The following is a 13887-nucleotide window of genomic DNA, read 5'->3' on the forward strand; positions in this document are numbered from 1 at the left end:
AGACAGCAAGCCAATATGAAAATAATCTCATGATATCGAAGTCTTTAAATGTTAAACATTACCAGGAGATCGATAATTGTCTATATTTTATATAATTAATTTTTATGTCTTTCGGAAGCAATAATTGAAATGCTTAATATTTAATAGTTTACAAAAACTTACTTGAGTGTTCCTTTTTCTATAAAGACTTTTTATTACCTGTAAAGAAAAGCAAAAATAATGAATTAATTAAAATTTCAAAAAACCTTCCGGCGAAGCAAAATGACACGAAATTTCTTACCAAATGGTTTGACAAGTCAATTCAGTTTTTTATTAATAAATTATTCCTAAAGATTAATTGCAATATTATGTATTATCAGTTATCACATTTGACATTATGTCATGTAAAGAGAAATCCGGGTGGCCGTGGTAAGCCAATTTTGTTTAATAAAATAACTAAGTATCTCTTATTATTACGTTTCATGGATTGTTTTATTATTAATAAGTGAAATGTTCTATTCAAATTTGAAACGATTTCCATGACTTTTTTAAGCGCCAGTATCCTGTTTACTTTCATCGGCCAGCAATTATCACTTAATTCAGAAAACAACTTCTCGATGTTCCTAGAAATCACTTAGAGATAAATAATTTTGTTGCCATAGACTGAGTAATTTTTTTTTTTTTTTTTAGGAACACTTCTAAATAATTTATTAATTGTCGAAAAGATAATATTTTCTTGAGAAATCGATAAACAAAACCCTCAAAATGAGATAAGCCAGATTTGGGTTTGTCCTAAATTAATTACAAGGACTTTGTTAAAACATCGGACACTTAATCATATTTGGAAAATATATCCTGATCTATATTACTATCATATATACTTCAGCATTATTCAGCATTAATTAGTAATCAGTAAAGTTCGAGCTTGAATACGTATGAAATAAAAAATCGTGACCACGAAATATGTAGATATTAGGTAATTAAAAATGATATGTTGGAATAATATGGAAAGTGATAAATATCAAAAAATGTACACATTAGAAATTCGAATAACAAATTTATAAATAAACCGTAAGAATATCACCACCAATCACAAAAGCGATGCTCTTTCAATAAGTATCAACTTACTATTTAAAAAAATTGGTTATAAATTTTTCCATATTGCCAGTGAACATTCCTTGTTTCGAGTCCTCAAAATCAAAAAACGATTTCAATGACGCTCCAACATTTGCAGATCTCAAAAGAAAACACCCAATTTTTATAGCTGCTATGATTTAGATTTAAAGTATAATTAATTTAATCCATTATTATACCATGACAAATTTGTTTTTTTATTATTTCAACGGTATTACTATTAATCATTGCTAATGTTGTTTATTTTAAGAATTTTTATTTAAAAGCAAAATAAGATCAATGATACAGTTGTTAAGTATTTGTTTATTTGCGTTAAAGGACTGATCATTTGCATTAATATTTATATTATTTGCTGGTAACACATTAAAAACAGTAGCTACTCTATTGTGTTACCTTTTGTTTTTTGAATATGATGTATAGGAATGGTTTTTATATTCAAAAAAACATTATTTTAACAAAGCATGTCATCTTGTCTAGGAAAAGAAAATGTCTGATTATTTATGAAAAACTTAACAATTAAAATTAAAAATTACATGCAGTTAAATGTTTGTATCTAGTTTTTAAATGTGTAAGGTACAAAATGACTCACGAAAAAACGATGAGATAATTTTATCTTAATTTCCGCAAAACTTAAAGAAATGACAGTATTATTAATCATTTTTGAGTCACGATTTCGAACTTTGAAATACGACTTAGTTTCAATGAAATTTTAAATTAGTTTTGATCTTATTAAAGTACAATGGGTAGATAAATATACGCTAGATAAAAAAGTATCCATTAAGATTAACTTTTTTAAAATTGGTTTATAAGCAAAAGAAAAATTGTAGTGATGGTTTTCAGTACAAAAAATGCAATTTCTTTCCTGCAGAACTTAAAATATTTAAATAGGCAAAGATTTTATTTTGCCATCGTGAAAAAAATTCAAAAACTAATTTTCACCAGAAGAGTCAGTCAAAGGATGCTTTTGTAAAATAAAAAAACACTAAAATTTTATTCTGAAAATAAAAACAATAAAAAAATCACAATCTCTTATCTTTTATTTATTTAACACCAATGTTAGTTTTGAAAACATAAACCTAAAGGGATATATATGTGATATTTTTTATTTATTTTTTTATTATTTTTCTATATTTTCAGAGCAATATTTTTGGTGAAGCGTAATCACTTTTGGTACTTTTAGAGCAAGAGTTAATTTAACCAATTATTTATTTTTTCGCAGGTGGTCAAATGTTCAAATAAATATAAATAAAAGGTTTTAAACAAAAGAATGAGGATCTTGGAAAAAAATCAAAAATTGCATTTATGAAGCATCATTTTTGCATCAATATTAATATTACATTTTTTCTTATAAACCACAAAACTTTGTTGAATTTATTTCAAATATGATGAAACTCTTAAAAGAAAAACAAAACTGTTAATTTAAATATAGACACGGCGATCAAACTTGAAAAGCACGAGTGCAAAAATTGACCCAATCACTCATCTGCCGGATAACAAGTCCGCGAACATTAAACACTCAACCCTTAAACCTTAACCTTATCTATTGCCACGAATCCAAAGGTAATATTGCCGCCGTACAGACGGATCGTCATCAGCGAGGTGGGGACCTGGTGCGGCCCCACCGCGGCTATAAAACAGGCTGGTGAAGTCGTCCGACTCCAGTACGCTTAAGCTAGGTCATCAAACGCAGTGTTGTGGCAGTAGCAGACCGATTTACACGCGTGACCCACATTTCAATCTTTCAGTGAACGAATATATTCGCGAAAGTGCCTTAAGACTGACTCAAACACAGACGACAAATAGTCCAAGTGATATTTAGTGTGATACTAGTTTTTTAAGTTCCAAGAAAATGCCAGCCCCAGTTCAGGACGAAATCATCGCAGCAATGGATCAGGAGTGCGTAATTTCACCCTCGAAGCTCATGGAGACTCGCGATAGTATCTCCTCCATAGACAGCGACGTGTCCCTGTCTTTCGACAGAACCACCCAGGTGCCGGAGAACCCTGCAGAGGCCGAAGACGAAGGCGCTCACATGGCCGATCTAAGTGACAGCGCCTCAGACACCGGTTCTGCCGGAGGCGGTAAAGACTCGGGGTGTGAAGTCACCCCAGAGGTCACCGAGCCTCCTTTCACTCCCCCCTCCGACGAATTGGCTGATAAGATCGTGCAACAGGTGGAATTCTACTTTTCCGATGCCAACATCACGAAAGACGCGTTCCTGCTCAAGCACGTGAAGAGGAACAAGGAGGGGTACGTGTCTCTTAAACTCATTTCCAGTTTTAAGAGGGTAAAACATTTGACTAAAGATTGGAGGGTGGTAGCCCACGCTTTATCCCGCTCAACCAAACTTGAAATCAACGAGGCAGGCACTAAACTGAGGAGGCTTGATCCCTTGCCCCAGTACGACGAAACTACCCCTTCGCGCACTGTAGTGGCCGTGCACATGCCCATAGATAAACCTACTATAGAAAATGTGGCGGAACTCTTCAAATCCTGCGGCGAGATCGCCCTTATCCGAATTTTAAGGCCTGGCAACCCCGTGCCGGCTGATGTAAGGCAATTTATCAACAAGAACCCTTCCCTCGCCGGTATGGTATGTGCCTTGGTAGAGTTCGTGAACTCCGAATCGGCTAGAAACGCTATGCAGCTGCAAAGCACTCTGGGCGAGCCCATGAAAGTGTACGAGCTTAACAACGTGCCTCATCCTGAGAAAAAGAAGAAAAATAACAAGAAAGGTTCTAACAATAACAACAATAATCATACTACCAATAAGAACGTCTCATCTGAATCTGATTACATTACATCGTCCTGTCCAAGCGGTTCCGAAGCAGAGGATATGAAGATGAAATTTGATCCTAGAGGTAAGTTTGCGATTCTTTTTTTTAAATATTATTTCATAAGCATTGTAAATTGTGTTCTTCCTTTTAATTGTAATGATTAAATCAGATTTAAATTATTCTGTGACTTGAAAATTACTCTGTAGTTTTAATTCAATTGTAGAAAGCCACTTTTTTAGAATTTTATTATCATATTAAATACAATAAAGTAAACTTTCACTTCTAAAACGCAAACATTTCGTCTTAAACGATTATCAGAATTAGAAATTGTTACGTTAAATTTCTGAATTATATATAGTTTCCTGAAATTTCTAGATTAAAATTGAATTCACGATGTTGGTAATGAACAACGAGGTCATTGAGTTTATAGACCTCGTATATCTACGTTCGATAACCATTCTTTCGAGCAGTGGCGTAACAGTATAGATTTTACAATCAATGTGGTTTATACAATTTATTTAGTAAGAGCAAGCGTTTATTCTCTCTACTTTTAAAATCATTACATTTCTTGCACTTAGAAGTCAATATATAAATTTGACGGTGCCATTCTCGTTCATAGTTGACAGACATAAAGGATTATTGGTAAATGAATAAGAAGTACATGTCCTAAGAAATAAGAACGGGAAGAGCAACTGTTAAATTACTAATTCAGACAAACTTGTTATTCTTTTTTAAAATTTAACTCAAAATGCATTTTAATTTTTTTCATTGTATTACAGGAAAAATGCGTCGTGGTTCTTCCGCACACTTCCCCTCTCGCTTCATCGAGCCCGCCGCCTGGCTGCAGAGGCGGTTGAGCGCTTCCAGCACCGAGGCTAACTTCATCTATATGCCCAGGCGACTCTCCTATGGCAGCAGGGACTCCAGCGACTCGAGCCTGTTTCTGCCGCGAAGGATGAGCGCTTGCAGCGTCTCCAGCACGGACAGCTTCAACAGGAGGATGTCTTCCGCCTCCGATAGCAGCAACCCCAGGTCAAGGAGCAATAGCTCGGCCTTCCAGAACACAGAGAACGTATTGAGAATGCCCCGTGGTCCCGATGGCAGCAAAGGATTCCGACAAAGGATCTCGACTTTAGCCCAATGAACCACCGTAGAATAATTGAATAGGTATTAACTTTGGGCATCCAGCAGCAAACAAATAAGGGGATGTTTAAATTCAAAGTATTAGGGGTTATGCTGAGATTAGATTTTGTTATTTGTTAGAGAGGAGGATTCTATGAAATATGTAGCTATAAAGAACAATGCATTTACGATGGTCGAAACACGAGCGTAAGCAAGAATGTAAATTTAATTTTTAAGATTAATTGACTCGGTTATTATCCGACACGCCGCTTGAACAAGGCGAGCAAGATGATCTTTCTTTATGGTTTATGGTTACATAAATTGGTTCCTACGGTTGCAGTCCATTCTATTGTTAACGGGTTAGGTCATTAAATTACGTTTATTTTAAGTTTTTGGGACAGCACTGGATGCGTTCTGGTTTCATCTTGATTAAAACAAAATAAGTGTAAATATACAGTATTATTTCTTTTTGAATACATTTTGAAAGATTTTTTTTAAATGTGTTAAATTTCTAGATCAAAATTATTTTGTTAGCAAGTTCGATGTTAGCTTCCCTTGGGTCGAACTTTTTTGTTTAAATTAGCAGTGTATGCTATTTCTAGTTAAGATATTTAATATATTTACAACTAAAGCTTTCAAGGCCAATTTTACTACGCAGCAGCGAGCCAAAATCGGCACTTGAAGTACGGCCTACTCGCTGCGAGTAACGGTGACTACGGCATAAATCCTTGAAAGAACGGTTCAATGCTTTTCGCGATACGTTAAATGAATGAAGTGGACTTGAAATCCGATCACATTCAGTACGCGACCCACTTGCCGGTCGTACTTTCACCGAAAGTCGGTTGACGCTGGAAAAAATGAAAGAATATTTAGAAACCTCCTCGTTAGAACGAAGGCAGTCCGTCACGCTTTTTAATCTATATATATATACAAAAGATAAAGCAAAGGTTGCGGGCTAAGGGAAAGGTTAGTTTGGTGCTATAAGAGATAGGGGATAAATTATTAAGTTACCCTCACACAATAATTTTTCATATATATTAATTTCTCTAGACCTCTAAGAAATCTCAGTTCATTTCTTTTGCACATTTTACGCTAGATTTTGATCAACTAAATGCATTGGGAAATATGGTATCATTTATACAATTTATTTTTAAAAATTCATCTACCTGGAAGGCCTCAAAAAATGTCAATAAACTGTTGAAAGATGTTAAAATGTTCCATTCTAGAAAACCAACATCTGCGATCTGCGGCCGTATTCCAGCATTCTTTGAGGCGTGCGGTGTATATAAATGTATTTTGTACTTTTGCAGCTTTCTTCGTTAATTTACAGTCCATTAACAGCTGCATAATTATTTACTTTCTAATCCACACACAATCCACCTAATTATAAGCGCTAACGGTCAGCTTTTTCTTCGTCGGTATAAGTTATACATATTAATAACCAATAGCATGTAATTCTCGTCGTTAGGTACACCGTTTCGTTTTAGAAACGACTCTGTAATTTATACTATAACGACTAGATTGTTTACAGTGAAAAACAATCACCGTCGCACTTAATTTATTACTTTTCCACGGCTACCTTAATTTTAAGTTTGAAAAATCATGATTGTAATCGTGTAAGTGTAAGGAAACCTTGAAATTGACTCATTATGCATTTGTCTCAGCTTATGTAAGGATTCCTTATGCTCGTCTTTGTATTTGAGATGAAACTCTCCCTTCATATTAAGTATGTATATTTGGTCTGTACATATATGTTAATTATATTTATTATTTCTTATTTATTTGAATTTGTCTATATGATTTATTATAGAAATAGATGTTGTGTTTCAATCGATCACTGACCATATTTTATTTACCTTTCCCCTTTATATTTTACTACTTTAAACAATAACATTATACCTAGTTTTTCATTTGGTTGAACCTACAGACATAACAATGTTATTCTTCTTATTAATTTTTAATAATTTTGTGATAAATACATATGAAATTTTATCAATTCACAATAAGTAAAATTAACAAATAATTATAATAGTCGGTATAACACAATATGATTATGCTACAACTATCAAGATGAACTAAAAATAGATTACCCCTATTATACTGTAAAAAATGTATGTCTAATCAAATACTCGGTTAGGACTTCTGTTTAGTAGCTATATCGTCAACCGATTTAAATCCATTTAATAATTTGCATGCTTTGCAGTTTGCATTTGTAAAAAAAAGCTATTGTTCTACGCAGAAAGTCGACTGGCAGATGTTTCAAAGGTAGCAAATAGCGCTTGCGCAACATAGATAGCATTTCTCTTTCCCGTTCAAGCGAGTCGGCAATGCCAAACGTTGAACTTGAATGTCTAGAATGAAAGTCAAGAATGAAGAACGGTGGTTACGCTTCGGTGACCCCTAGGTAGGCATCAGTGGCGTAGACTGACAACCAACAGCTTACTTTACCCCTTTACAAAAGTTTAGGTTAGTAATAAACCACAAGCCCGCATCGAACTGCATAAAGACTTATTTTATAAATCATTATTTCTCCAGTAGGAATTAGAAAAAGGAAATACAGGGTGTCCCGAAATGCATGCAACAAAATTTGGTCATAGATTCTTAAGACAAATTTAGGGTATTTTTTCTTTTTGCCAACTGGCCCCCTCTTTCGGAGTTACAGCCCCCTGAAATCTGCCCCTAAGAAGTCTTTTTTATATCTCAAAACCATGTTGTACGAGAATAATTAAATCTGGTACATAGGGGTTTTATGACATGTGGAATCGCACAGTGCTACGCTTTTTGGCGAGAAACCTCCCTTAAGACACTTTTTCGTGGGCCCCCTTGTCTTTGGAACCAGAAAAATTTGGTCGCAAATTTGATTTGTTTAAAAATTATTAGTTAGCTAGAAAGCCATTGAATTTAGAAACTTTTTTGTCTATTGATATTTGTTTCGTAAAACGCAATGTTTTTGAGGAAAATATGCATTCGATCACATTTTGACATTTTTCTCGAAAACTTTACGTTTTACGAAATTTCGTATTATTCATGATTATACACTGTATACAACTCAGCAAATTATTCTTTACAACATTCCCCTGAATGCAACGCAACGATGACTGGAAAATGGGGAATTGTTGTTTATAAATAAGTTATTCCTATAANTAAACCACAAGCCTGCATCGAACTGCATAAAGACTTATTTTATAAATCATTATTTCTCCAGTAGGAATTAGAAAAAGGAAATACAGGGTGTCCCGAAATTCATGCAACAAAATTTGGTCATAGATTCTTAAGACAAATTTAGAGGACCCGTATTTTTTCTTTTTGCCAACTGGCCCCCTCTTTCGGAGTTACAGCCCCCTGAAATCTGCCCCTAAGAAGTCTTTTTTATATCTCAAAACCGTGTTGTACGAGAATCATTAAATCTGGGGTTTTATGACATGTGGAATCTCACAGTGCTACGCTTTTTGGCGAGAAACCCCCCTTAAGACACTTTTTCGTGGGCCCCCTTGTCTTTGGAACCAGACAAATTTGGTCGCAAATTTGATTTGTTTAAAAAATATTAGTTAGCTAGAAAGCTATTGAATTTAGAAACTTTTTTGTCTATTGATATTTGTTTCGTAAAACGCAATGTTTTTGAGAAAAATGGCGAATCACGATATGCCTTCGATCACATTTTGACATTTTTCTCGGAAACAAAAAAGTTTCTAAATTTAATAGCTTTCTAGTGGACTGATAGTTTTTGATAAGAAATTTAAATATGCGACTAAATTTTTTTGGTTCCAAAGACAAGGGGGCCCACGAAAAATTGTCTTAAGGGGGCTCCCCGCCAAAAACCGTAGCCCCATCAGATTCTACGTGTCATAAAACCCTTGTGTACCAAATTTAGTCATTCTCGTACAACAGGGCTCTGAGATATAAAAAAAAGATTATTCTTAGGGACGGACTTCAGGGGGCTGTAACTCCGAAAGAGGGGGCCACTTGGCAAAAGTAAAAAATATGGGTCCTCTAAATTTGTCTTAAGAATCTGTGACCAAATTTTGTTTCATGAATTTCGGAACACCCTGTATATGTACTAGGTATAATAGGTAACTTTAATTCAGCCTAGATAGATTATGTGCTCAAAGGGATAAAAATCCAAATCCCATATGATTCAGGATGCTTTATAGTGAGAGAAGAAAAATTTATTCGAAATACAAGCGGCTTTACTTAATTTAGGAATCGATACATTTATTAAAAATAATTGTGATAGTTTTTGAGTCGTATTTGTTGTACATACATATATGGATCGTCGTAGTGTCATTATCAAAAATAGAAATTTTAATATACTAAATAGGTAATGACTCAAGATGTGCCGCGACAATTGCACCGTTGTGGCTTATTATTATAGGTAATTGACTAATTCTGATAGGTCAGAAGATTTATAGGTAATATTTTTTGCTCTTACATCATAAAAATTATGATACAGGGTGTATCATGATTTTTATACTGTAATGGCAGTGTGAAACAGCTCTTAAGAACTCCTCGTAAAAAGAAAAGAAGTTCAAAATGTGTGTATCTAGTTATATCTATACGATGCGACTTTTAAATGTTTGTTAAAACTTATTTGGCTATATCTAGCTTTAGTTGTGGTTCTTGTGAGAATTCATTTATTTTATTTATATTTGGTATACCTGCATGACTAGATATATGGATTATAATTATAGCTTTTCTATCTAAAAAAATGTTTGTTTTTTTAAAAATAACATTCTATTATTAACTTTCACATGTTGTTACTCTTGCTAAAGCTAATTCAAACAAATCAAAAAATATATATTTTTAAAAATCTTATCTAATGAAGTCAAAGAATATTTCCTATAAATCTATAAAATTTAAAAAAGGACTTTTTTAACCATTATTTCGTATTATTCATGATTATACACTGTATACAACTCAGCAAATTATTCTTTACAACATTCCCCTGAAGGCAACACAACGATGACTGGAAAATGGGGAATTGTTGTTTATAAATAAGTTATTCCTATAAGTTTTAATACGTATTTAGATAATATTNATTTCGTATTATTCATGATTATACACTGTATACAACTCAGCAAATTATTCTTTACAACATTCCCCTGAAGGCAACACAACGATGACTGGAAAATGGGGAATTGTTGTTTATAAATAAGTTATTCCTATAAGTTTTAATACGTATTTAGATAATATTTGCTATTAAATGCTAAATTAATTAGTTATAAAAAAAAATTTACCGATGTAACTTATGCAACTTGCACCAGAGTTTTTACTAGTACATTTTTCTAATTCTATAAATCCTATTATGTGCAATTAAAAAATATATTCTTACACTTACGCCACTGACTTTGATCTCCGGTGAAAGTAACAAATTTAAATAAGTATAATGAGTTCAATTTAAATTCAGCATGCACTAATATTTTGTTTCAAAACAACGCGTTTTCTCCAATTTTTACGTGTTTCAAATGGAAGGGAAGGTCACAGTGAAAATAATCCATTCAGTCAGCCAATGAAGTTTTAATAAAAATTATCCCACCTATAAGCCAGTGCGTGGAAGTTTCATAAGTGTACGTAAAACAGCATCGAGAGATACCTACTTTAGATAGTTTTTTTTTCTAATTTCAACACCATGTTTCTCGAAAACGTCTCGAACTACCACCCACATTCATATGAACTTTTTGTAAATTTTAGATTAAATTAATTATTTTCCTTTGTTACTTTTTCATTCAAGCAAATATTGTGCGCAGTGGATAAGAAGTTATAATAATAAATATATTTTAATAAAAGGTATATTATAACTCGACGATATTGATGATAATTTCACATATTTTTTAAAAATGTTTTCTTGAAAATATATTACCTTTAATATTTTATGCATATTTTCATATTGGTAATATAACATTCGAAATTAAAGTGAACCCAGCAAACACAAGAATTATTAAAGTTATTGATGGCTGTATTTATGACCATTTATGTACCAACAATCGTGTTTAAAAAACCCTAATATTGTAAACTTCTAATAAGTAATAACGTCCAAGTCAAAACAACTGTGATGTATCTGGGCTGCCTGCAAGTTCACATTTTTTTATTTGTCACAATTTCCACAAAAGCAGGATGACATACCAAATTAATTTACAAACAGGATTTGTTTAAAAAAAATTATTGTGGTCACTTCAGGATATGCAACCAGATAAACGGATTATATGGAATTTGTGTTGTATTGTTTGTATCGACATCTAAAATCAATTTAAATTTTTTCTAAAAAAATTACGTGACTTAATATAATTTAAACAAATTTTCTTTTATGTTTTTATTTACAGACAAAATGGTTACTACACTATTCTATTTATTAACAAAATTTACACATTTAATGGTGTGGAACATATGCAGATTTTCCGTACTTTTTCTCCCACATTTTAACAAACTCTTTCTTTCTTTGTTCACGACGAGCAAAGTAATCAGGGTACTGTGCCTTCTCTAAGGGGTGCCAGTGATCAAGCACCCAGTCTGGTGGAATCACTTCTCTACCATAGGCAACTCCTCCCGGTGATTCTGGGACTAGAAAATTTATTTATTATTAGACACATCTGTGTACAATGGAAATTATTTGTTTATAAAAAATTTTTGCATTTGTATAATTAAAAACATATCCATAAAATAGTAAGTACCTATTAGTCCAAACATTATAGAGAAATGCTTACAGAAATTATTACCTGGACAAAAAAAATATGACCGTATAGAAAATTAAATTTTAAATTGAGTTTCTTGTTCTTTAAACTCGATCCAATATGGCGAACATGGTTAAAAAAAATCGCAAAGTTGAAAAAAACGGTTTTTCAAANAACCCAGCAAACACAAGAATTATTAAAGTTATTGATGGCTGTATTTATGACCATTTATGTACCAACAATCGTGTTTAAAAAACCCTAATATTGTAAACTTCTAATAAGTAATAACGTCCAAGTCAAAACAACTGTGATGTATCTGGGCTGCCTGCAAGTTCACATTTTTTTATTTGTCACAATTTCCACAAAAGCAGGATGACATACCAAATTAATTTACAAACAGGATTTGTTTAAAAAAAAAATTATTGTGGTCACTTCAGGATATGCAACCAGATAAACGGATTATATGGAATTTGTGTTGTATTGTTTATATCGACATCTAAAATCAATTTAAATTTTTTCTAAAAAAATTACGTGACAATACAATTTAAACAAATTTTCTTTTATGTTTTTATTTACAGACAAAATGGTTACTACACTATTCTATTTATTAACAAAATTTACACATTTAATGGTGTGGAACATATGCAGATTTTCCGTACTTTTTCTCCCACATTTTAACAAACTCTTTCTTTCTTTGTTCACGACGAGCAAAGTAATCAGGGTACTGTGCCTTCTCTAAGGGGTGCCAGTGATCAAGCACCCAGTCTGGTGGAATCACTTCTCTACCATAGGCAACTCCTCCCGGTGATTCTGGGACTAGAAAATTTATTTATTATTAGACACATCTGTGTACAATGGAAATTATTTGTTTATAAAAAATTTTTGCATTTGTATAATTAAAAACATATCCATAAAATAGTAAGTACCTATATAGATTTGGTATATCTCTTCACCTAAAATTTTATACTAACATTTGAACTTGAATGAGCAGAAACATGTGTATCTTCATAAAATAAATACTTACGTAGAAAAAATATAGACTTATGTAAATTTCAACTCACATTTTCTTGGGTGCCAATGTTGATTATCGAACAATTCTTCTTCCCCTTTACGGATAAACTCTTTGGCAACTCTCTGATCTTGAATACATTTATTCTCGTCAAACCGTTGTCTCATAAGCACAGCGTGATATCTGTAGACATCTCTACAAGAAAATTAAATTACATAATCTAACCTCAAACTACTGTTATTTTTTTTAACTACCTCCTATCGTACCAGCTCTCTAGCAAGCGAAGGGCTCTTTTGTACAAACTTTGGACTTTTCTAGTATGAGAAATGAGTCCTGTAGGCAAATTCGTTGCCATTTTATTACAATATTATGATTTTAAAGGTCATTAAATACTAAATTGCTGCTTGACAGTTTGATCATAAACTAGACCAGACGGCAAACGTCACTCTTCACTTTCCTACATTTGACAGATTTGTGATTTGATATGGAAACGCGTCGGTAGGTGCGCTAATGATTTAAACCCTTGCAATTGAATGCAATTCACTCAGTTGATGATGTTCTGTAATTTAATCAATATGAGTCGATCACAAAAAAAAAACAAGTTACATGTGCAATGTGGAAAAATCAGAGATATAGAGTGGGGAGAATGCTCTTACAACCTGCGCGAGCGACTAATAACGATGGTCGCCATTTTGATCATGGTTGCCAATACAGATAAATTTTAGGGAAATTTAAATAGGAACAGGGAGAGGCAAATTTAAAATGCAATACCAAAAATAAAGATTCAAATTATATGAGCAATATTTTTTATTTTAATAGGTTTTTTTCAGAAATTGGTAAATATCTAAAAAAAATTCTATTTTGAAATATAAAGATAAACTAACGAGCGTTCAAACAAAAACGTGGTCGCGCCGCGCTCGCGCGTGCCATTATTCCATGGCTAGAAATTGGCCTCAATGATTTGGGATCGAGGGGGATTATCCCTCTTTATCCTGCCTCATCTCGTGTAGGCCTGGACAGCCTTCGTAGGTGGGCCCCATCCGTCGTCTACCCCGACCGCAAATGCGGCCGGTGTAGGCGCTTTGTGGGACCTCCTTTTGTCCTGGCTGGGCCCCGCCGGCTAGGGCCCTTTCTTCTGGCGCTCTTCTTGCTTCGCCGGCTCGTCTGTGTAAACCCCGGGGGTAGTGTCATGTTTATGTGT

The 13887-nt window shown here is 33.3% G+C and overlaps 2 protein-coding genes across 2 annotated transcripts; one reads left to right on the top strand and one right to left on the bottom strand.

Moving 5' to 3' along the window:
* Positions 1 to 2784: 2784 nt before the first annotated feature.
* LOC108910874 (la-related protein 6) lies at positions 2785 to 6846 on the top strand. Its single transcript, XM_018715614.2, has 2 exons — positions 2785 to 3974; positions 4670 to 6846. Exons 1-2 carry the CDS (start codon positions 2963 to 2965, stop codon positions 5032 to 5034), a joined length of 1377 nt encoding a protein of 458 aa, XP_018571130.1. The 5' UTR covers positions 2785 to 2962; the 3' UTR covers positions 5035 to 6846.
* Positions 6847 to 12230: 5384 nt separating this feature from the next.
* LOC108910872 (NADH dehydrogenase [ubiquinone] 1 beta subcomplex subunit 9) lies at positions 12231 to 13128 on the bottom strand. The gene is made up of 3 exons (XM_023455382.1): positions 12941 to 13128; positions 12739 to 12881; positions 12231 to 12493 (listed from the first exon to the last, which is right to left on the bottom strand). Exons 1-3 carry the CDS (start codon positions 13039 to 13041, stop codon positions 12303 to 12305), a joined length of 435 nt encoding a protein of 144 aa, XP_023311150.1. The 5' UTR covers positions 13042 to 13128; the 3' UTR covers positions 12231 to 12302.
* Between the last annotated feature and the right edge of the window lie 759 nt (positions 13129 to 13887).

The sequence above is a fragment of the Anoplophora glabripennis genome, unplaced genomic scaffold (assembly GCF_000390285.2).
Source record: "Anoplophora glabripennis isolate ALB-LARVAE unplaced genomic scaffold, Agla_2.0 scaffold628, whole genome shotgun sequence".
Taxonomy (NCBI): domain Eukaryota; kingdom Metazoa; phylum Arthropoda; class Insecta; order Coleoptera; family Cerambycidae; genus Anoplophora; species Anoplophora glabripennis.

Excerpts from the sequence above, each read along its gene's own strand:
- LOC108910874 (XM_018715614.2), top strand. The coding sequence starts at position 2,963 with ATGCCAGCCCCAGTTCAGGACGAAATCATCGCAGCAATGGATCAGGAG. Across the intron at positions 3,975-4,669 it reads GATGAAATTTGATCCTAGAG|GAAAAATGCGTCGTGGTTCT; the intron begins GTAAGTTTGCGA and ends ATTGTATTACAG.
- LOC108910872 (XM_023455382.1), bottom strand. The coding sequence starts at position 13,041 with ATGGCAACGAATTTGCCTACAGGACTCATTTCTCATACTAGAAAAGTC. Across the intron at positions 12,882-12,940 it reads GAGAGCTGGTACGATAGGAG|AGATGTCTACAGATATCACG; the intron begins GTAGTTAAAAAA and ends ATTTTCTTGTAG. Across the intron at positions 12,494-12,738 it reads ACATTGGCACCCAAGAAAAT|TCCCAGAATCACCGGGAGGA; the intron begins GTGAGTTGAAAT and ends TAAATTTTCTAG.